This window comes from Cucurbita moschata, unplaced genomic scaffold, assembly GCF_002738365.1.
Source record: "Cucurbita moschata cultivar Rifu unplaced genomic scaffold, Cmos_1.0 Cmo_Scf00036, whole genome shotgun sequence".
Classification (NCBI taxonomy): Eukaryota; Viridiplantae; Streptophyta; class Magnoliopsida; order Cucurbitales; family Cucurbitaceae; genus Cucurbita; species Cucurbita moschata.
Window position 1 is genome coordinate 2,045,965 of NW_019268552.1, and position 23,640 is coordinate 2,069,604.

Sequence of the window (23,640 nt, forward strand, 5' to 3'; positions counted from 1 at the left end):
CCCCCCCTTCAAGCTGAAAAAAAAACTCAGCTCACCATCTTCTTCGTCAATCTGAAAAATAACCCACTCCTAACAATAAAACAGAGCCTGTCTAAAAGAAAAAAAATGAAGAAGGAAACATATCGGGAACGGCAAGGTAAGGTTAGTGGCGTGAGGCAGACGGGTGGAGAAGAAAAGGAAGAGGAGAGAAGAAGATGGGCGCCCGCGTTGGGGAAGGGAGGGAAGGAGGAAGGGGGAACGGAAGGGTTTTCTTATTGTAATTATTTGTTTATAATAATATAATTATTACTATTACATTCTGTATTATTATCTTTTTATTTTAAAAATTGTCACGTAAGGATTTGATTATTCAATTCTGAAACCTAGAAACTACTTTAACACAAACCTCAAACGATAAATATAACAAACATAGTTGATATACGTGGTTGAGTAAAACTTACATTGCCAGTACAAAGTTCTGCCAAGATACAGCCAAGAGACCATATGTCTATCTTCTTATCATACGGAAGTCCCAAGATAACCTCTGGGGCACGGTAGGATCGGGATTGAACGTAGGAGCAAAGATGATCTGTCTCAAAACAACTACTTCCGAGATCGATAACTTTCACCTCACATCTACTATAACTTTTCACCAGTATATTTTCAGGCTTCAAGTCGCAATGTATAAGATCAAGACCATGTAAAAACTGAAGTGCCTCCAAGCATTGAATTGTAATGGACTGCAACGAATCATTTTAATTGGTTTAGCACAATGCGACTGTCAAAAAGTTTAACAAAAATTATTCACCCTCACACACCTGCAATCTCGGCATAGTGAAGTATACTTCTCCTCCTGATTCTCTATTAAATTTGTGAAACTCATATAGGTTTGCCTTCAGAAGTTCACACACAATTAACAGATGCTCCTGGAGGGGAAGGGGGTACAATTCAACCAAAAATGAGACAAATTTAAGGAAAAAGAATGACAATAAATGCTAATTTTCCATATTACGTATTTCATATACCCTTGAAAATCTGAGGGAATTATTGATGTCTGTTTAAAAACAATTACTACAAAAGACTATACATGACTGGACAAGGAAAAAATAATCCATCACTGAAATAAGCATGTATGACCAGTCAGCACTTACCCGATAGTAGAAGTAATCATATAGTCGTAGAATGTGGTATTTGTCTGCTGGGTCGTGCTTATTAACATATTTTAGAAGCTTTATTTCATCAAGACTTTGATCAAAAAAATCTTTGTTGTTCTTTATAATCTTTATGCATACATCCATGCCTGTGTGCAGGTCATGTGCTTGTATAGCCTTGCTGAATGCAGCTGACCCAAGATATTCAGTGACATGATAGCGTCCAGCTATTACAGAATTTAATACCACATGGAAATTCTTGTCCTCCTCAAAGCCAGTTCTAAGTAAAAATAACACAACGATTAAAACTTTGGGCGTACTTATTAGTAAGTATTCACAACAGACTCAAAAAATGCTCCAGAAGATTCTTTTTTCTCCCAAAGAGCTTAAACAAAGTAAATGTCTTGCTACAATAAAAAGACAAAAGAATAACTACCGTTTTATAATAAGAATAACAAAATAACAATAAAAATAAAGATAAATATAAAAACAAACAAATAATGAAGTCTTCCACCACTCGAATAAAGAGACAGAGGCCCAAATATTCGTATGCAATCTCAAAAGAATTATTCATCAAAATCCCATACGAACATTGTCTAATTTTGAAAATTTTAATGAGATACTATATGAAAAATTATAAAAAGAAGGAATATTATATGGAAAATGTTGTCAACAAGCCAAAGAATGAGACAGTTCACATAAAACGAAGCATGAAGGGATGGAAGTTCAGAAAGAAAGAAAAAACAGTTGCCATTTGGTCAATTAAGAATCTAATCTCTTCCCCCCATGTGAAAATTCACACACCTTCGGACATTCCAGCAATCCAAATGACAGAAAAAGAACCAATTCTTTTTTCTCATTTAAATCTATATCCCCATCAGCAAATTGGAAAAAAAAAAAAACAGTACGAATCAGTCATGAAACAGAAATGACATAATTCATATAATTGGAGCAAGTAAGACATCATGGACTCCTAGAGGGTAAGAGATGATACAGCATCTGAAGGCGCAGAGACTTGTAAAAGAAGCATGGAGATTTCTTATGAGAAGATAGTAGAGAATATATTTTTTATTACGGGAGACAAAAAAGAACAATGACAAAAGCACTACTTAAATATTATGTGTACAGGTTTAATCACAGTCCTCAGATCACTCAATAGCAGAATCTCAGATAAGAAACAAGGATTGATCAATTAAAAATTGATGGGTGCCATCCAATGCATACCTGTTTTTACGATGAACAATTTTGAGGTTGAAAGACTCAAATTCCTCCTCTTGACTCCTTATCTGCCTTACTTGCTCTTGCACGGCAGCTGCCTCTTCATCCTCAAGTGATGCCACAGGATCTTCTTCCCTTACGCTACTAATTTTATCATCATTTTCTATCTTGGTGTGCCCTCTTTCCGTGTAATGATAATTGGAAAGCATGGAAGGACTTGAACTACCGGACCTTACAGCATCAGCATTGTTTTCATCCCTAAGACTATTATCAGGTGAAGAATCAGAATTTTTTGGCCCCCAAGAAGCCAGTATATTGTTGTTAGATTGCATCAAAGCATTCAAAGAAGTATCATTTTCATCATTAATCACTCTGCTAGGGTTGTTAGACCACAAAGATTTGCTCGAACATGCCTGTACCAATTGTCTCTCGCTCAACGGTGGGGGAAATGAAAATCCCCCATCACCTGGGTTCTGTATCTGTGCGTACGTGCTTGTATCATTCCTAGATGTTTGTTTATTTGACTGATGTTTACTAGAGCTCTTCTTATCCCTGTTAGATCTATCCAAATATTTTTTGTCTAAATCATTATACGGAAGTTGGGAGCCACCAATTCCAACCGCGTGGTCATGGAAGTATTCTAAATCTCCCCCCTCGCTGCTGCCTCCCACCAAGCTTTCACGTACTTCACTGCCAATATCAGCCACATCGCTATTGATCCCCACACCAATTGATCTAACTGAACCATGTTGATCATCATCCGCACCAATATCATCATATCTTGGTTTTCTAGACTCGTTTACAACTTTCCCATCCCCTAACATTATCAGCTCATTAGTCTGGGTGACAAAACCTTGCCACACAGGTTCAGCACGCATCAAGTTCAGTTCCTCTTCATCCATCAGCTGCCCATCATATTGAGCCATTAAATCATTCTCATTGGTCCTCCCATACATTTCAGTCACAGTCAACCCCATAGGATCCTCTGCAGTTGAAACTGGCTGAATATGTTTTGATTGAAAATATTGTTCACCAGAAAAGTAAGAGTCCTCCTCAGCGAAAGATTGATCATCATCCTCACCTTTGGTTTGAGCTCTATCCTGCGTATCTGGAACACTTCCATGCCCTGTTCCCTTTTCATTGTCACTTGGATAATCAATCTCATGAGCCAAAAACCATGTCTCATCCTCAATAGGCTGCCGCATGTATCCAACATCATCATCATCATCATATTCATCAGAGTCCCAATACTCATTAGGATAGTCTAGAGACTCACTTAAGCCATCACCAACAGTGGCAAAACCAGAAACTAAATCAGATGTATCCTCTGCAATTCCCTGGCTAACAGACAACCAACTGCCACCAGCATTCCTCTTTCCACCTTCAATTTAATCTCAACATTATATCCTTTGAATATTTAAAATGGAATTTACACGATGAGTACACAAAAAAGACTTATGTTAGCAATTAGAAAACTCTGAATCAGATATGAAACTGAAACTTTGAAAGAAAATCGCTTGAAAGAAAATCGCTTGTTAGCAATTAGAAAACTCTGAATCAGATATGAAACACAAAAAGACTTATGTTAGCAATTAGCATGTGGTTGAAATGAAATACTGAAGTACTAAGCATGAATTGATCAAACAAAACATCAGGTGACCTTGCCATAATGATGTTGTCTTGGTTACATCTAGAAAACCTGCTCAGCTGCACTTTTGAACCATTAAAATTGTTGTTGTCAAGAAAAATTAAGTGACCACCAAGAAAGCCTAATAATAATTAGGATGGAACTACTTTTACATTAGAAAAGGTTTTTTTTTTATTAAGTGTCAATCCAGCTGACCCAGTTCTACTCTATCCCAATTTTAAATCGAGATAGCACGAGGAAAGAAGAGCATCAAAATTATAAGGAAAGGATGACAATAAACCAAAACTTGTTCGGAAAGTATCAAATTGCTATAGAGTAAAAGGAATTGCCTCTATAGTGTAAGAGCATACCAGAAGACGAAATTTCTTGCCCAACAGGAACATCTAGATAGGACCCTATAAGAAGGGAGCTGTCAATGCTAGTAAATTTTGCAATTTGTCCATCACGTTCAAAGTTGTCCTTCCAACTAAGAATCAAAGGCTTGTCTTCAGACTTAAGTTTAACAGGTGGCAATCGAGGCAATTCCTCCTTCTGACTTTCAGCCACGAGAGCTAAACTTAAACTGCTTAGAGTTTTTTGCTCAGCATTATCCTGAGATCTGCCAAAATATAAAGTTCTTCCCACCTCATCTACCTGCTCTTTAATTGTTGCCCTTATATCATTCACCTCTGCTTGTCTCTTTGCATCTAGTTTGTCAGAACAAATCGTGCTATCATAACTGTTTGACACATCTCCCTTGGAGAATGGAAAAACAGTCTTCACAGAACAATCAATCAACAAATCTGATGATGAAGAATCTTTACCTTTATACCATGAAATATCTGCAGTGTTTTCATTAACGTATACAGAGGCAGCCTTAACTTGCTGATCTAGTTCCTTTGGTTCATATCTTTGGGAAATGTCATATTTGGTTTCCACATTTGCTGTGCTAGAATTTCCATGCCAAAAGTCTCTCTTTTCACCAGATGAAATAACACTTTCACCTGTTTTGAAGTTGGCTTTTCTTGATTCAGAAACTTCTCCAGGATGATATCCGGATTTTTCAGATACCTGAAGTTCAAGAAAGTTGTTTGCATCCTTAACCCCATCATTCTGGGAAACTCCAGACAGACCATTACTAGATTTAACTTTCCATGAATATAAATCAAGCACGGTATCGTCTGAACCTTGAGAAAAGGTGAAGCTCCTATCACTTGTTCCAACTGCTTCATTTGATTTATTCCTCTCTCCATACACACAATCATTTTTCCATTTGCTTTCAGAACCATTTCTACCACCTCCACACTCTATTTCCTTGACAATAAGTTCCTTGGAGACATCAAAGTTAATTTGTGAACCTGCCAGTCGGTTCTCCACCATTGGTTTGTCCCCGTTTTCTACCTCCAACGTGTCCCCGCTACTCTTCTCTTCAAGCGTGAGTTTCTTGAGAAGCCCATTCAAATCTGGGTGGTTACAGAGCTCACTTCGCAATGCTGCCTCGGCTCTCGTGAACTGATTCCGTTTTAAGAAGTCCAGAATTACATCGATTGAATTTGTATCAACCATTTTCAGCTACTAAGAATCTGCAAAATCATCAAAGTGGGCGTGGAATTCATTTTAACAAATTATATCGTAACATTACCGAGATGAAACTCCATTGCTTGCAAAGGTTATGAGAGAATCAAGAAGAAATGTGGGTAATATAACGGCATTTTGCTAGATTCCTTTCAATAATTAAAGGAAACTGACCTGGTACTAAGCTCAACTCAGCGCGCCATTCTGTCTCCTCGAACTGTGGAACAACGGGGAAATCCAAAATTTAGAAAATTGGAAGATACTTCTCCCCGCACATAAAAAGAGCATTCAATAAATGGAAAAAATGTCGTTTTCTTGCGGCAAACGTAAAAAAAATCAAAGCTGCATAAATAAGCCCACGCAGGGTGTCCCACTCCGGTTCCGGCCAGAAACCCTTTCTATCGCCGATTAATCACCGATTCTTAAATTGTGATCGAAAATGGGGCACTTGGTAGTAAACGACAACAGAACCCGTAGTGTTAGCCTGTCCAGTATCGCCTGAATCCAAACGGACGCGACATATAGTGGAGATGAATTCATTCAGACGGCAGTTTAACGACATCACGAGCCAAAATGAAATATTCACAGAAACCCTAAAACAAGCGGGATCTGACGATTTTGTTGTTCGTGCCCAATAGAAGCTATGTGGATTTAAACAAATATAAAGAGGAAAAGGAAGGACAAGTCCGTAAAGGGAAAATAAGAAATGGAGGAGAAAGAAAGCAGCACCTGGTGGTTGCTGGTAAAGTGCTAGAGGTGGTGACAGAGGACGATGGGCGGTTTCCGCTGTGTCGCTGCTGCCTGCTACGCTTTCTGGTCTCTCTCTCTCTCTCTCTCTCTCTCTCTCTCAGTTCCCTTTTCTCTCTGGGAGCCCAGCCTGCCGTCTCGAATTCAACTGGTGGACCTAAGGCCAGTTAGATACTTTTCGAGGCATTCATTGGTCTTTTTCATTATTTTAAACTTTTCTTGCATCAAATATTTTCAATTTTTTATGCTTTCATCGTTATGCGCAACGTCTCTGATGTCTTCCTATCGATTACGTATTTCATTTCTGATATTCATCGCTCGCCTCTATAACTATTTTCTGATTTTTCTAAATCTAGACTATAATTATAATACCACCGTTGTTGATTGGTGTAAGGTTAGATTCATTTTGTTGTTTTCAATTTAGTTCGTCCAGGTTCTTAATTCTTAATTAGGTGTCTGCCAGCAAACCCACGCCCTTGCTTAGCTCCATCCACTGTGTTGTTCACACACCTTAATGAACTGCTGCTCATTTTTGTTGTTGGACCCACAAATCCAACCTTCTCTTTCCGCGAACCGTAATATCCATTACTCAAACCTTAGGACTTCATATCCATAATTTAAACTAGTATGTAAACATTCGTTTCAATCACTTTCAAACTAGTTTTATATCTTTCACTACAAAAATTTCAATAGCTCGTCAAACAACTTTTAACATCATTTATAATCTTGGACCCATATATGCCAAATGTTTCCATCATATTAGTTATTTGGGGACAATATCTTTTAATTAATATTATATACGCGTCGTTGCAATGAATTGCCTTATTTTCTCTTGCCAAAAACAAGTTGTGCTTGAAGTTTTAACTCTATAGCTGCTGTGTGGACTTGTTATGGGTAAGTGGTGGGGTTCTTTTTTTTAAGATGACATAAATTATATATAAACCTTAAACCCAAGAGACAATAAAATACATACATATATATATATATATATCAACCTTTTCCTACTCGTTACAATTTTTCTATATTTAAAGACCATATAATCCAATTTATTAACTCCTTCCTAGTGTGGAAATGTCATCTCATCTCACGGTGTCATTAACTACCAACTTAATAAGTTTCGTTTATTTTAGTATATAAAAATTAAAACTATAAGATGAATATTTGTGAATGATGCTAAATTATGTTAAACGGTTCTACTAAATTAAAAGTTTTGAGTAGAATGAAAGTATTGGGTGTGTTAGGAAATTGTAAGTTGTTAAAAAGAAATGGAAAGAATTAATACATAATTAAATTGTTACCCAACTGAATTAAATGGTTGGATGAAGATGAAAATAGCAATAAATAAATAAATAAAAGCTGGATGGAAATGTCAAACACTAGGGAAAAGAGACGGTGGAAGCGTAAAAGGAAGGAAAGGGCGAAGAAGTGGCCTTGCAAAGACCGCCACTGTCGGCGTAGGTGAGGCATCAAACGTCTTTAAACGACGCCACATCTCTTTCAGTTCGAGTGTGTGTGGGCGTGTGAGCGCAGTCTCAGGCTCAGGCCCAGCAAACAAGCCCCAGCCTTAATCCAACCCCTCATCGACTTCCGACCTTAAAACGCTCTCTTCCCTCCTCATTTTTTCTAAACCCCCCATTATCGCAATCCCATCCCATCCCTTTCTTCCCATTTCCCTTTCTTCTCTCCCTCCTCTTCTCTTACCACTCCCTGCTTCCACCTCTCTGCTTCCTTCACAATGGGAAGATTTGGGGCGGTGGTATTCATCGCCTTACTTGTTTTCCTCTGCGGATCTGTTCAGGTGAGATCTGATGGATCGGATCATCGCTATAAAGATGGAGATCCTGTTCCTCTCTATGCTAACAAAGTTGGCCCATTTCATAATCCGAGGTAATGCCACCTTCTTCTACTCAATTCCCTTACGCTCCTCTTCTTCATTCTTTTACAAGATCTACCATTTCATCACTGTTTTCTCCTCCGCTACTATTTGATTCATAATTTTGTAGCCGCTAGCTTTCATCAGATTGAATTACTTGTTGATTTGATGATTTCAACCCAGATCTGAGCTAATTTATGCAGTCAATGCATTGACCGGAAATGTTACTTCTGATCTGCTAAATCGTCGACCTAACTTACTGCATTTTTTTTTTCTGTTTAATGTTCGTCTACCGTTAAATACATGGGGAATATTCAAGACACTCGAGATACCGTCTTCAAGATATTCTGTTTATTCCTAAACAAAGTAACAGCCTCCCTGTTTTTGTATTGTGGCGTGCTTTCTTGCTAGAATATTTGAATTTCCATCTTTCATGCTAACGGGTTAACTTCATTTCTTTTTTTTTTTTCTTTTTTTTGTCGATTCATTTTGGTTCATTGAAATAAGATTTACTCGAGACTCTAACTTATGAAAAGTATAGGATGCAGCTTCATAGGCGTTAGAAGATGTTGTAATTCGCTACCCGACACTTCATCTGACATAATGCATTTTCTTTTTTGGTGACAGTGAAACTTACCGCTACTTCGATCTCCCATTCTGCGTACCAGGTGTGTGTCGCTTGTGCTAATTCCCCCAAGCTTCCAGAAGGATATTTGTTAGTTGGAATTTGGATAACCAATTATATGAATTTAAATTGCAGATGACGTGAAGGAGAAAAAGGAGGCTCTTGGTGAAGTATTAAATGGAGATCGTTTAGTTAGTGCCCCATACAAACTTGACTTCTTGCAGGAGAAGGATGCCACTTCTGTTTGCCAGAAAAAGCTTTCAAAGGAAGACGTTGCTAAATTCCGTGCTGCAGTAGACAAGGACTACTACTTTCAAATGTATTATGATGATTTGCCAATTTGGGGTTTCATAGGAAAGGTTGACAAGGAAGGAAAAGAACCGAGTGATTTCAAATACTACCTATACAAGCATATCCATTTTGATATATTTTATAACAAGGATCGTGTTGTTGAAATAAATGTCAGAACGGACCCCAATGCTCTTGTTGATCTCACAGAGGATAAGGAAGTTGATGTCGAATTTCTATACACTGTAAAATGGAAGGAGACAACCACCCCATTTGAGAATAGGATGGATAAGTACTCCCAATCGTCGTCACTGCCTCATCATTTGGAAATTCATTGGTTCTCAATTATAAACTCATGTGTAACTGTCCTGCTCCTTACTGGATTTCTTGCCACCATTCTTATGCGAGTGCTTAAAAATGACTTTGTCAAGTAAGAAGATTTAATGTTCTTTTTTCCATTGTTTGTTCTGCCTGTCATTTCAATTTCGTGCCTTATTCTACGGGAGCCAGTGTCTTTGTATGTTACCCTTCTGTGTCTATGATATAGATATGCCCATGATGAGGAATCAGCTGAGGACCAGGAAGAGACTGGATGGAAATACATACATGGTGATGTATTTAGGTACCCGAAACACAAGTCTCTTTTTGCAGCCTGTCTTGGTTCTGGTACCCAACTGTTTACACTGTAAGTAATAGTCCTGTCAACCATCACAGCTACTATTTAGGAACCTCTGGTTCCCCCATCCCCAACATTTTTGTGTTGACACTTTGTACATAAATTCTACAGTACAGTGTTCATTTTCATACTTGCGCTTGTTGGAGTGTTTTATCCATACAACCGAGGGGCATTATTCACTGCACTAGTTGTAATTTATGCTCTCACATCTGGGATTGCTGGCTATATCGCAACTTCCTTTTACTGCCAGCTCGAGGGAACAAACTGGGTACTTTCTCTTTGAATTATTTTCTTTCAATTACTTCAGTATTTTGGGCTAACAAGGTCTTTGATTTCTAAATGATAGGTTAGGAATCTACTGTTGACGGGATGCCTTTTCTGTGGGCCTCTTTTTCTGACATTTTGCTTTCTAAATACCGTTGCAATTGCCTATACAGCAACTGCTGCCCTTCCTTTTGGTACTATTGTTGTAATAGTTCTCATATGGACTCTTGTAACATCGCCTTTGCTGGTGTTGGGTGGAATTGCTGGAAAAAACAGCAAGGCTGAATTTCAAGCTCCAGTGCGTACCACTAAATATCCTAGAGAGATTCCACCTCTGCCTTGGTACCGTGGGACAATTCCACAGATGGCAATGGCTGGATTCCTTCCTTTCAGTGCCATATACATTGAGTTATACTACATATTTGCCAGTGTGTGGGGCCACAGGATTTACACCATATACAGCATCTTGTTTCTTGTCTTCATTATTCTCCTGATAGTTACGGCATTCATTACTGTGGCATTAACATACTTCCAACTTGCTGCCGAGGATCATGAATGGTGGTGGAGGTATGCAACTACTGCCCCTTTGTAGCTAGCTAATGATTAGTTACATTCTTTAGTAATTTTGAAACTTTTGTCATGTGTGCGTCCTTTTCATCCTTTTTCAAGCTTATAAATTATAATCCTAATTATTTGTAGAATAATTCAAGTGGATATTATTTTTGTTCATTTTTTTGCTCCAATTTTCTGATGATAATAGAGGCAGGATGAAGCCTGTTTCATTAATTATGACATGATTTCTTGTTGAACATGGCATTTATGAGAAATAATTTTGTTTACAAGGTAAAAATTCTGAGAAGTTAATGATAGTCATTCAGGATGATTGTCGTTCCAAGAAAAAAAAAAAAAAAAAAAAAGAATCATGTTTTCTTTCCCTACGGCCGATTGTCTATGTGCTGCCAACCACCTCCGCCAACGCTGCCGATCAGGTTTGGCCATTTGGGTTTTTATATGGGTGTCTGTGACGCACTGCGTTTCCAAAATTAAAAAAAATAATAATACAAGGGGGGACGCAATTTTGCGTGTCGGACGTGTCCGAACACTGATTCTTCTCCTATATTAGCGTCTCCGTGCTTTATAGTTGCTTATCATCACCCTTTTTCCCCTGTCTTGAACATTACTCTTCTGGTAGCTTTGATTACTTTGAAAAAAAGTTGGTTGCCTAAGCATGCAAGAAAGGTGTTTGTATGAATACTGAAAGCTGTCAGATTTCTCATAGTAGTCGTTAATGTGACAGACCTAAGTGTTTTGTTTGTGCAACTGTTACTTTATGATTCGTTGTTTGGAATGCATTTCGCTTAGACCATGACACAGACGTCAGATTTAACATCTATCCATGAATACTAATATATTTAGATTGCATTTACGTGCTGGTATTTTCAATATTGGATGAGGTGGCAGTTTATGTAGGTATTTGAATCTTTGATATACCATAGAACTATTGATGTAGACCTTTCGAGCACTGTGACTTGGAATATAAAGCCATGATTAATTTGTTCCTTTGACTTCATTCGTTTGCAGATCTTTTCTTTGCGGTGGGTCAACTGGCTTATTTATCTATGCGTATTGTTTGTACTACTACTATGCTCGCTCTGATATGTCTGGGTTTATGCAAACATCGTTTTTCTTTGGCTACATGGCCTGTGTCTGCTATGGCTTCTTCCTGATGCTTGGAGCTATTGGTTTTCGAGCAGCTTTGCTTTTTGTTCGCCACATATATCGATCCATCAAGTGCGAGTAGTCCTGGTACCACCCATCACTTAATGCTGAGAAGACAGAGTCATGTTTCTTTTAACTTTTCATATTCATAGGTTTCTATGTAGAAAAGTTACCTGCAGCAGTCCTTTTTTTTTGTCTTCTTGGTGACATGACAGCAATTTGTTTAGATATTATGCTCTAAGAGCTGAGCAGTATGGTGACAGGATGGATGATGGTGCCAGACACGAACTTGGGGACGGAGTTTGTACCAGTATAATAGTTGCAACGCTTTTGTTTTAATCTGAAGTTTGTCCAATACATTATTGTTCTTCCTCTCAAGTGTCAAACGCTCTTTTATGATGAAATACTCGTCCAGAAATTGAATTCATTTTTGGTGGGTCAGTTCCTCAATTTTTTATTTAAACCCGAAGTAGTTTCAGTTGAACAAACTCAGAACAGTTCCAAATGACATAGAACTATAAAACGCCAGTATGATTAGTCCCTTATTGTGTAATTAATCCTTGGTCGTAATTGCCACAGACAAATTGGTCCTCGCTGATGGCTTCAAAGCAACCTCCAACGATGTGTTTGGATATAGGTTCCCTGCCCTGCCCGCATCTCATCTACAATAATAATAACAAGAAATTTGTGTAATGGCCTGTGGGTACTCTCACACTATTCGTGCAATGCAGGTATGTGTTGTTCGTTGCAGTTATATGTTTGGCCCAAACAATTTTGCAACTGGATTTCTCCATACACCACGTGCTTTCCCAAAACATACCCTTCCGGAATGGGCTCCCACAATTCTATTACGCAGACCAGGTTGGTGACTTGACGTTTTGGGCTTACGAATGAACCAAACAAATGTACTAACAAATGTACTGGAAAACTGGGGATCCAAAATAATAATAATAAAAAAATTAAAAAAAAAAATAGTTTTAAGGGTAAAAGCAAAAGTTGCAAAGATTTATGAGAGACATAATCAAAGTTAGTATTAAATTATATATATAATTGGGATGAAGTGAGGTTTGACTTTTAGGGGTTTAATTAATAATTAATTTGGGTGGAAAAAAAGATGTATTTTTTGGATTTAAAAGATGATATGAGTTTCCCTCCCCCACTCACATGGTCTGTTTCTTGAGTCATCGCTACTCATCTCTCTCTCAACTTTACAACATAAAAAAGAAGGAAAGAAAGAAGGAAAGAAAGAAAGAGAGAAAGAAAGAAGAGATGCCTAACCGTAACCTCCATGGGCCCCCAGCTGCAACGTTGATGATTACCCTTTGTTGCCCCCAACTTTCTTTATTTCTTTCTTTCTTTCTTTCATCTAAACCCTAAATATATGCTTATTAATCCTTCCCTCACCCAGAGCCTACTGCATGCCATGCTTTTGCTTACCACAGACCCACTTCCGCTGCCACGGCCACTCACTGCTTCAGCTTTTTTTTTTTTTTTTTTTTTTTTTCTTTTTCCTTTTCCTTTCTTTTCTCTGCACACCGCTTTTTGTTTCTTTTTACTTTACTTGGAATGGAATGCCTTTGGGGTGTCACTCGGTTGCATGGAAGATGTATGTTATCGCCACTCTTCTAAAATGTTAATTTAATTATAGCATTCATATATTTGCAAAGGGGTGTACGTGTTTTTGTGTTGCATGTGAGATGACACTGGAAGTGAAAGGCGATAGAGAGCCACATGGAGACTAAAAGGTCATCTTCCAAGAAAAGGCTACACATTTACAACCAAAAAGATAAAAAGAGAGAAACCCACATCCACACACACATGCCCGCTTCTTTAATTTTTTTTGTAATCATCCTTCGACAAGAAGTAGAAGCCCAAACCCGACATCCCACACCCTTCCCTCTTCAATCCTGTCCTTAATACACAAATCATCCACCAATATGTATTTGTCTCTTCCAAAATTCCCATTTTAATTGACGTTTTTCAACATATATATATATATATATATATATATAGATAATAATAACACAGGGTTGGGGTTAGGCTCTTCTTCTCCCATGCATCTGCTTCTCTGCATGCCCATTGCCCATCTCCATTGCTCTAATTAATTATACAAACTTACTTTTTCCACCTTCATCTATCAACCACTAACTTCCATTTCAATTTTTGATATGTACCAAGCTTCCCCTTCTTGTACTATTAGTATTATTATTCATTCGTTCTATATGGCCCCAATCACACAAACACAACTTATATGTCAACTTCTTATTTTTCTTTTTATTCCTGTCTCTCATGATTTGATGTTTCCATATATAGCTACCTCATTTCTTCTTTAATTCCAAATATATTCTCTCTGAATACCACTTACTGTTTCTATTTCTTATTTCTCAATAATTCTCTCAATTATTTTTGTTTATTTTTTACATACACATCCCCTTTTTGTAAAACAAAGTGTAGTTTATATAATAAAATAATAAAATAATAAAATAAATAAATAAATGGAGGATGTTAGTCGGTCGTCTTATCTGCTTTTAGGGGTTTTATCTTGTTTTGAGCTAAAAGAATATCGATCAGAAGGAAAACAAAAAGTGGAGTTTGTGAAAAGAGCAGAGCAGGCTTGTGACTCAAGTTTGGTTATAGATTCTCCACTCAACCAGTGGCTTAATGCAACCAACCAACCATTTTCATTTTTTTTAATTTCTTGGCTTTTCTTTTGTTCCCATAATGCAAACCAATTTATATACATCATTATGAAATGCTTTTCTTCCTTAATTCACATCTTATTCGCCCATCCTCATATTACTACAAACAATCTTGTGTTGCTTCTTTCCTCTCATCATATCTTCTCATATAAAAATAAGTATTCATCCGTTGGGACCCCGATGGCCCATTGGATAGCGGCTCTGGGTTTTTGTCCTATGGTTAAGCTGATGAAGATATATATATATATATATATATATATATATATATATATATATATATATATAATCAAGTGTAGATTAATGGATAAGAATGTGGGAGTTGAAGCATAGATTGATTAAAAAAAAAAAAAAAGAAAAAAAAAGAAGAGAAAGTAATAGAAACAGTGTAATGATTATGATTGGAGAATGAGTTTAGTTAAGAAAGGAAGTGGATTGAAAGGTGGAAAAAGAAATGGGAACAAATGTAAGAGATTATGAGTGTAGTCCCAAAGGAAAGAGGACATGAAAAAGCAAGCACCCACGTACCATTGTCCCCTCCCCTCCCCTCCCCTCCACCACCTCCTTAGATTCATTCATTCATTCATTCATTCACTCCTCAACCAAAATTATGCTTCTAAGCCTCCTTTTCATTCACTAATAATTTAGCCACTTTTATGATCCCCCTGAAGTTAATATTTGGCTACGTATGTTCAAATAAGCAGAAGCAATGAGTTAGAAGAGAAAAAGAAAATAGAAAGAAGATAAAAGAGTGGTTGGAATAATATAGTAAAAGATAGCAAACATATAAAAGTGAACAAAACATATAATGAGAGTAGACGAAAGTAGACAAAGAGAAGGCAATGAGAGAGGAGGGAAAAAGACATGGAGGTAATTAGGGGATGAGGGAGAGAAGGTTCGGCCCAACCCACTAAGGAAGTGAGGAAGCCCATGATGGTGACAACTCACGGCCCACCACTCGTCCCCACAGGATATTAAAACAAAATGATTATTGATCAGAACAGAACAGAACAGAACAGAACAATCATCTTACTCATGCTAATTGTGTTGTTAATGAATATGCATCTTTCATATGTGATTAGATGTAAGTGGTTTTGTTTAATGATGAGCGTCTGGGGGGAGGGAATTATGATTTGATTCACGACCATGTCCTCCTTGGAACCTGACTTTACTTTACAACATCTTCAGTGTGAGCTTTATAAAAGCTGTTCCTCTCTTTCCACACATTTTAATTAGTCCCTCCCATTCACCCGCCCACCCTTTTCTTCTTCCGCTTTTTAATTCTAACGGGTGCGGGAGAAGGGCAGCAGAGTAGGCGTATTGTATTGTTTAGGAGTTTGGGAGTGATCGTAATGAAGTTTGTGTTGTTTTTGTTTTTGTTTTTGTTTTTGTTTGTTTGTTTGTGGGGGTGTGTTTGCCGCTGAAGATGAGGATTATTAGAAGAAAACAAGGAGAGGGAAGGTGGTAGCCCCATCCTCCTTCCCCTTCCCCTTCCCCTTCGACAAAACATATTATAAAACAACCCTCACATCTCATATCTATCTATTCCTTCCTTCCTATTTACACACAACTGAAGAGATATCATTTGGGTCTTCAAAACTTTGGCATGATAGCCAATACGCCCGCCTCGGCCTCCCTCTCTCTTCCTTCTTCGGAGCCTTACTCGTGCTTAGAAAATGGAAGCAGCAACAGCAACAAGAGGAAAAGAAGGCCTGCGGGCACCCCAGGTAACCCAATTTCTGATTTTAAGATTTTAGGTTTAAGGAAGTAAAGTTTGTGAGTGAGTAGATGGATGGTAATGTGTGTGTGTGTGTGTGCGCGCGCGCGCGCGCAGATCCTGATGCAGAGGTGGTGTCTCTCTCCCCCAAAACACTTCTAGAATCGGACCGGTACGTGTGCGAGATCTGCAACCAGGGGTTCCAGAGGGACCAGAACCTACAGATGCACAGACGGCGGCATAAGGTGCCTTGGAAGCTGTTGAAGAGGGAGACTCCTGTTGTGCGGAAAAGGGTTTTCGTTTGCCCGGAGCCCAGCTGTCTGCACCACGACCCTTGCCACGCCCTCGGCGATCTGGTTGGCATCAAGAAGCACTTCCGAAGAAAGCACAGCAACCACAAGCAGTGGGTTTGTGAAAAGTGCTCCAAGGCCTACGCCGTTCAGTCTGATTACAAGGCCCATCTCAAAACCTGTGGCACCCGTGGCCACTCTTGCGATTGCGGCCGCGTTTTCTCTAGGTACTCATCATCTTTTCTTCTGCACCCTTTCTCCCTTGTTTCTCGCAAATCCAATCTTTTTCATCCCCTTTTAACATTATTTAATTCTATGTCAACGTTTCCCAGATTTCCTCCTCACACCAAATACTATCAATTCAATTCATATTTAGCATTAGAAGTGATGAACCATGTGTTTAGTTAAATACTGGGTTTTAGGCGGCATAAATAAATATATACACGTAGTTGGATTAATTAATTGAGGTGATAGGGTGGAGAGCTTTATAGAGCACCAAGATGCTTGCAATATGGGGCATCTCCGCCAAGAATCCCAAACCCTCCACCCCGCGTGTTTGTCCCGAACGGCTTCCAGTCCAAGCCCACCCAGCGACGCTAACTTCACGGCGCCACCCACTGCCATCTTCTTAGCCCCCACCGACGACTCCATCATCAACAACAACAATAATAATAGCCATCACAATCTAGACCTCAAACTCTCAACTTCTACATCAAATGAAGGTTCTTCCACGCAACTACAGCTTTCGATCGGGTCGTGTGATTTTGGGGACAAGAAGAAAAGGGTGCAGTTGTTGGATGATGAGAAAGGTGGGGGCCGGGGGCCGGGGGGTGTTAGAGAAGAAGCGCGGGAAGAGCTAAGAGAGGCAATGGCGGAGAAGGCGTACGCGGAGGAGGCAAGGCAACAGGCGAAGCGGCAGATAGAAATGGCAGAGGAAGAATTCGTGAACGCAAAGAGGATGAGGCAACAGGCACAGGCGGAGTTAGATAAGGCTACAGCTCTTAAACAAGCGGCAATAAAACAGATAAACTCAACCCTTCTTGAGATCACTTGTCAAGCATGCCAGAAGCAATTTCAAGCCAAGCCCACAACTACTACTACTACTACTGCACCCGCTGACCATGACACTTCCGTAGCATTCAGTTACGTATCCTCAGTCATTACAACCGAAGGTGAAGTAGAGAAAGATCAAGCAACCCTTATACCTAATTAACCCTTCCCTTCCCTACCCATCTCATATATTATTATATTATAGTATATGGATCATTTTTTTTTTCATGGTCTCCTTGATAAATAATCTTCCTTTATTTTTATTGTTTATGTTTGTAGTGAATAAATATGCAGAAAGAGTGCTGTGATTGTAGGTCGAGGGATGGAGTGTTGTACCCTTGGGCAGTTGATGCTTTGTAATTTTTTTCCCCCACCGATAGTTTGCTAATTAATTATTGCAGACTTCAATATAGAATGGGTAAGCATTTTTTGTTTGCTTTGTATTAATTTTTTTTATAAAAGAAAAAAGAAAAAAGAAAAAAGAAGTACAAAATTGATCTCATAATAGGTGATTTTGGATTTAGTGTTTGGAGTATATTGCAGGTGCAGAGGGCATTGGGTGTTGGTCATGTCACTGCGTTGAAGGGATACGACTCTCTTTCTTGGGCATTTAAGAACGGCACAGACCAATATTTATAACTGAATATCATTACATTGCATCAGTAAAAGTAAGGAGGAGAGAGAAAGAGATAGGAAAGTGTGTGTGTGTGTGTGTGTTTTTCTCTCTTCTCTAGGAGGACAGAGTGAGAGATAAATGTGAATAATAAGATCCCACACAGACACCCTATTTTTCAGTGCCACTCTGGTAAAGGGGAGTTGATGGCATAATCAGCCTGCACTCCTCCCTCTCAACTCAACTACCAGACACCATTTCTCTCTCCAAACCCACATATGAATCAGCGCTCCCTTCTTCTTATACTTTGGTTGAAATGAATAAAGAGTAACAGTGTTAACAAAGGCCCTCTGAACCTTTATCAACTTTGACAAAAGTTCTCTAACCCAGACCACCTTTTTGCATGCATTATTCACTGAAACCCCCGTGACCTTTTCATCCATCTTCTTGTTTCCAGGCAGGCACACTTCAAATAATTACATTTCCTTCCAAAATATTACCTTTATATATATTGGGTCAAAACTTTGGTCAACCCTGGGTCCTACTGGGCACGTAGGGTTACTCATTTCATATATTATTCCCTTCAATGTTGCACCTGCACCTAGGGTTACCCATCTTTTCTTTTCTTTTCCCCACCAACTAATTACCCACATGAATTCAGAAAATGTTGAAAGCTGCACCACCAAGCCCTCAGAGTACCATATTAGCCATGGATTCAACCAACCGCTTTTCCATCCATTAATAATTATATTCTATTCAACTGCTGCTCTTCACAACTTAGTTATACTCAAAATTTTATTGCTTCCGCACCTTCTCCTAATTCATGCATATTATAAAGATATACAATAATAATAATAATCATAGGAATAGGAATGAGAATAATATAATCCATTCAATATACTTCTTGGTTCTAACTCTTTCATTTTAATCAATTCTGCATGTGCAGTGGAACCCTAAATAATTGATCGTATTGGTATAATATTATTTATTTAAAACATAAGCGTACCCAATTTTAGATTTTGACCAACTCACAAGAAAAAATTAACCTCTCTAAATTTGGTCTCCAAATTTTTAGATATACATCTCTGTTTGTGTACTTAGAAATAAGATGGATTAGAATCAATGAGAGAAGATTTGTTCAAATTTGAAAATAAATAAATAAAAATTGTATATGCATAGGAAGGAAATTGCATGATTTTAATTTTGGGTGTTTCTTGGAAATTAAGCTTTAAACCAAATTCTCATGGACAATTTTGAAAGTAAACCTAATTAGTTTTTAATTTTAGAACCCCTTTCTTTGACTCTTCTGATAGAAAAAAAAAAAATAATAATAATAAAAAAGAGACCACTACAAATATGTTGTTTCACAGTTGCTTTATAAAATCCTGGATTCAAAAATCTGATTGAGACACTTCTATGTTTTTCTTTTAATACACTCAACGGTGCAAAATTATTAACTAAAATGATACAATCGAATAATTTCTCCAAACCAAGAGTTAGATTTAGGTCCATGCAAGCTTTATCTCTGGTTCCAAATCTGGACTATCATGGAGATAGAGGAGGGGGAAAAAAAGAAGAAAAGAAAAAACGAGAGGAGGAAGGGGTCGGAGAGGAATGAGAAGAAAAGAAACGATATAAACACGTCCATCTACACCAGGGGAAGACTATTAAGTTTTAAGCCTGGGGTTGTTGTATCCACACCACTTATAATTATATAAGTAGATAACAATAATGCCCTTTGGAGAAGGGACTCCACAAAAGTTCAAATCCATTCCACATGTTCAAGTACATGATTTATGATAATCTCTCCCCACATGAATTTGCTTTTCGGCATTATGCAAAAGTTAGATTTTTTTAAAAAATTCAATAACAAGTTTTAAGAAATGCATGTCATAAGTATCAAAATATGGTTAAAAACTAAAGAAATAATAACGGTCAAGTGTGAAGGCTCTTGTCCCTGACAGCCATAGCCGCAGCTTTGTACCATGCTGCAGCGCCCATTGCACCTGGATCTGGAACTGCTGCGAGGAGTTCTCCAAATACATAGGACGAACGGCCAGCCTACACAAGCCATCCCAAAACGGTAAGCATGGAAGAAAAGATCCACAATTGTGTACGTAATACATCACCACATAATATCCCTCATTTCAATCAAATACCCTTCTCACAAAGATATATCTATCCCCATTTTATCGATGTTCACATAGAAGAATTTCTTTAAACCCGATCATTAATATTGGGAGTTTGGATGGAAAGAACCTTGTAAGTTATGGGTACTACGTTCGTCTGTCATGCAAAAAAATAATGAACACTTTTAATAACCATTTAATTTTTTATATTTGATTTTCAAATATCAAACTTGCAAACACTGCTTCTTTTTCGGGTTTTCTTTGTTTTATAATTCACTTTTAAGGAATGTTTCCAAAATTTGATGGCTTGCGTAGGCTGTCGACCGGAGAAAAAGGTGTCAAAATAATCAATCCTACATAGTTCAGCGTGGCAGTTAGCAACAAATTGTTTCAACCGATCTAGTAGGGTTAACCTTAGATTACAAACATCTATTCATACCAAATTTCCTTCTTTCATGTTAGAGGAGATACTAAAGCTCAAGAACTATTATCATCTGAAGCATTTAACTTCATAAACATTGTGTTTCGCCAACCAAGATGAGATATATCTTCCGATCAGAGTTAGGGGCAAAGAACCGAAGGATGTAACAAAAGAGTACGTGGGTAACGGACAATGGGTTATATGAAACAACTGAAGACATAGGATAAGTACAAATGCGTTTACTTTTACGAAGGACAATTGGAAGCTCATCACTTGAGTAACAGGTGGACGAGGAAGGATTGATGCTGAAGGAGATGAATTTGGGAAGGATTTTGGATTGATCAATTACTTCACTACCAATTTAATTCTTGATTTGAATGTAGCCACTTTGTGTCAGTATCTTGTGGATCATCAATGATATGATCGTCCATATCAATGTTGCGTAGATAAGATTGAATAGTACAACTTCAAGCATAGTAACGCTGTCTTTGAGGGGAACTCTTTCGATATTGTCGGAAGGATACTTGTGGGAAGTAATTAGATTTAGTTAACTACTATTATTTAGGAAATTTAAATTATTTATCTATTTAGATTTAGTCTTTTCCTATAAAAACGAAATGTAATTCTCTAAAGAAATCAAATTAATTTAGACATCTCATACATTAGGGATACATAAAATGATGACAGAAAAAAAAAAAAAAAAAAAAAATCAGCTCTGAACGGCAAAAAAAACCAAAGACAAAAAGTCACCAAATATCCTCACACCCAATTGGGTTTTGGCGAATCCAAGTATACAGACTGGTCAAGAACACAAAATAAACCACGTGCTCTGTGTCACAACCTTACTATGAAGAGGGTAGGTTGTGACCCTCACGCAATGACAAGCAAAGGGGCGTCCCTCAAGAGACGCCCATCCGGCCATATGCGGGCCAACGTAGAAGAATGCCATGATGCGATCGAGGAGGACGATGCATCATCCAACACACCACCACGCAAAGTGGGTATTGAAGACATGTTGAGACACAAGCATAACAGAGACATCAGCATAGACATGAAGGACAAGATAGGCTTGTTGAAGGGCCGGGTAGGGCCCCGGGCCTTAACCTCAAAAGTCGAGGTTTCGGAAGGAATTTGGTCATGCGGTTCGGGAGTTAAGTCCGTCCATATGAAATATGAATGCTCGCCAAGTTTGGTGTCGATCGGACATTGGACGGACAATGCACGACACCGTATGACACCTCACGAAAATCATGTCACTCCTGCTAGAATGAAAATGGCTCAAAATGTACTATAGGGGTACCATGGTGTTAGCTCTCCACCACCCCTGGGCCCTGTGGCCTAAGTGAGCTACCCTGTGGCACATACGTGTGTCACAGTGTGGGCGAGCGTGCCGAGACGAGTGTCTCGGGCGACTTCCTTTGAAATGGGTTTTTGAAGGACAGTACCGGATGGCACGGGTGTGCCGGTATTGCGCCCTAGCCTGCGTGTCGGAGGTTGCTACATACACCCGCTATCCGGTACGGTATCCGTAAATGACTCGGCATGGGCACGGGAGGGCCTATGCCTCGATAGAACCCGGATGGATGGATGTTCGGGAAGCCCCGATGAGATGAGCGACACGCGGGCCCATTCTCGATGGCACGACTGAATGAGTATGATGGCCGACGACATCCCGAGACTCGGGATGGCGTCAAGACATATGGACCCCGTCGATGGGGATCGAGATGGCAAGATGGGATGCGACGTTGTATTGAGAGACCTTGGTCCGAGTAGAGGCAAGGTCGAGCCGAATGAGTTGGCCTAGCGTAGAGGCAAGTCGGATGTGTCGCAGACGATTGAACATACACGCACAGGCGGCGTGTGTGGTTGGACAAGCTTGGATTCCGCACAAGTGATGTTCGATTGGCGAAGACAAACCTCGCCTAAGGTCCGACGAAGCCACAAAGCCGGAGCGAAAAATATATATGGGGCTTAATTCCCCTTAAGGCTAGTCGTGAGCGTGTATAGATCACGACGCCGCACGGTCAAGAATATAGGGCCGTGACACTTTGCACTCGTCAGTGCATAGTGTTACGATCCTACTTGTCCAAGGCGTGTTGCTCATGACCGCACGCCCATATCATGCCAAATCCTTTTTTGTCCGTGCATAGTGCTATGATCATGTTTGTCCAAAGTGTGTTGCCCGTGGCAGCATGTCTATGTCATACCAAACTCTTTTATCTTGATTCCAGGTTGTATTACTTCATTATTATAATTTTGGTAAGTGTGCCATCTCGACAAAATCATTTCTCCTTCTCAAAATATATTAGGGGACCAAGTAGTCATTAAACCTCCCCCAACCAAGTGTTGTAAACTCTCTTACCCACATATTTTCAATGCAATTGCCGACCATGTTTTTTTTCAAATTGTTTTCCACTCATTTTCTCGATCACGTTTTATAAAACATTCTCTCAAAAAGTGAACCGAGACTTATGACTACATCGAGATTGTCTGCAAAACCCGTTTTTCATATAACTGACTTGTTCGTTAGGATAGAACATGTGCCAAACAATCGCCATTTTGTTATAAAAAAAGTGCGATTGTGACACCTAACGACATAAGCATATGGGACATCTAGTAGCATGTGTGTCTCACACGGGACAATTTCTAACAAATGAAGATGGCGATCCCAATATCCTAACGGCGTCACTCCTCCATGGGTGGATGGTGATAACAAATAGGCACTCTAATTTGATGATCTAAACTTCAAACCTTAGCCTCACTAGAAGAAAGGAAACCCTAATTACCAACAGAGAAATCTAAAGCCTAGAGGTGGCTTTGACACCATGTCACTCAGTATTAAAAGAATGCTCTTCATATTTCATATAAGAGAATCAAATATATAGATAACAAGAAAATTCTAAACTATAAAAATGTACAATTACAAAAAAAAAAAAAAAAAAAAAAAAAAAAAAAAAAAAAAAAAAAAAAAAAAAAAAAAAA

The 23,640-nt window shown here is 38.7% G+C and overlaps 4 protein-coding genes across 8 annotated transcripts in view; 2 read left to right on the forward strand and 2 right to left on the reverse strand.

Annotated features, from left to right (window-relative positions):
• LOC111431733 overlaps positions 1–6,558 on the reverse strand; it is an 11,223-nt gene extending 4,665 nt beyond the window's left edge. The window contains exons 1-8 of one of the 2 annotated variants that reach the window (XM_023068454.1): positions 6,280–6,558; positions 5,725–5,767; positions 4,800–5,558; positions 4,347–4,682; positions 2,355–3,729; positions 1,131–1,410; positions 798–905; positions 441–719 (exon numbers count right to left, since the gene is read on the reverse strand). In XM_023068454.1, coding sequence (XP_022924222.1) covers positions 441–719; positions 798–905; positions 1,131–1,410; positions 2,355–3,729; positions 4,347–4,682; positions 4,800–5,541 — 3,120 coding nt within the window. In that variant the 5' untranslated portion in view covers positions 5,542–5,558; positions 5,725–5,767; positions 6,280–6,558. Of the gene's footprint in view, positions 1–440; positions 720–797; positions 906–1,130; positions 1,411–2,354; positions 3,730–4,346; positions 5,559–5,724; positions 5,768–6,279 lie in introns of both variants that reach the window. The other variant, XM_023068453.1, reaches the window with a different exon arrangement.
• A 1,222-nt stretch (positions 6,559–7,780) lies between these two features.
• Positions 7,781–12,119, forward strand: LOC111431735 (transmembrane 9 superfamily member 3-like). Its single transcript, XM_023068455.1, has 7 exons — positions 7,781–8,184; positions 8,798–8,838; positions 8,931–9,513; positions 9,631–9,768; positions 9,871–10,027; positions 10,106–10,590; positions 11,605–12,119. Exons 1-7 carry the CDS (start codon positions 8,033–8,035, stop codon positions 11,822–11,824), a joined length of 1,776 nt encoding a protein of 591 aa, XP_022924223.1. The 5' UTR covers positions 7,781–8,032; the 3' UTR covers positions 11,825–12,119.
• Positions 12,120–15,509: 3,390 nt separating this feature from the next.
• LOC111431719 (protein indeterminate-domain 16-like) lies at positions 15,510–18,413 on the forward strand. 3 transcript variants are annotated; one of them, XM_023068431.1, is made up of 5 exons: positions 15,510–16,165; positions 16,273–16,672; positions 16,920–17,617; positions 17,775–17,913; positions 18,039–18,413. In XM_023068431.1, the coding sequence occupies exons 1-4, from the start codon at positions 16,045–16,047 to the stop codon at positions 17,801–17,803; spliced, it is 1,248 nt and encodes a 415-aa protein (XP_022924199.1). In that variant the 5' UTR covers positions 15,510–16,044; the 3' UTR covers positions 17,804–17,913; positions 18,039–18,413. The 3 variants fall into 3 exon arrangements, with proteins under 3 accessions (XP_022924199.1, XP_022924197.1, XP_022924198.1); XM_023068429.1 differs by having other exon boundaries at positions 15,514–16,165; positions 16,920–17,913; XM_023068430.1 differs by lacking the exon at positions 18,039–18,413 and having other exon boundaries at positions 15,514–16,165; positions 16,920–17,938.
• A 1,362-nt stretch (positions 18,414–19,775) lies between these two features.
• LOC111431479 (putative 3,4-dihydroxy-2-butanone kinase) overlaps positions 19,776–23,640 on the reverse strand; it is a 31,287-nt gene continuing 27,422 nt past the window's right edge. For both annotated transcript variants that reach the window (XM_023068125.1, XM_023068127.1), the window contains one exon: positions 19,776–20,169. In XM_023068125.1, the coding sequence (XP_022923893.1) occupies positions 20,044–20,169 (126 nt within the window). In that variant the 3' untranslated portion in view covers positions 19,776–20,043. The remainder of the gene's footprint in view (positions 20,170–23,640) is intronic.

Bases quoted from the DNA above. Each gene is read 5' to 3' on its own strand.
- LOC111431735 (XM_023068455.1), top strand. From the start codon at position 8,033: ATGGGAAGATTTGGGGCGGTGGTATTCATCGCCTTACTTGTTTTCCTC. The intron at 9,769-9,870 runs GTAAGTAATAGT...TAAATTCTACAG, and splicing joins GGTACCCAACTGTTTACACT to TACAGTGTTCATTTTCATAC. The intron at 10,591-11,604 runs GTATGCAACTAC...ATTCGTTTGCAG, and splicing joins GATCATGAATGGTGGTGGAG to ATCTTTTCTTTGCGGTGGGT.
- LOC111431719 (XM_023068429.1), top strand. From the start codon at position 16,045: ATGATAGCCAATACGCCCGCCTCGGCCTCCCTCTCTCTTCCTTCTTCG. The intron at 16,166-16,272 runs GTAACCCAATTT...GCGCGCGCGCAG, and splicing joins AAGGCCTGCGGGCACCCCAG to ATCCTGATGCAGAGGTGGTG. The intron at 16,673-16,919 runs GTACTCATCATC...TTGAGGTGATAG, and splicing joins TGCGGCCGCGTTTTCTCTAG to GGTGGAGAGCTTTATAGAGC.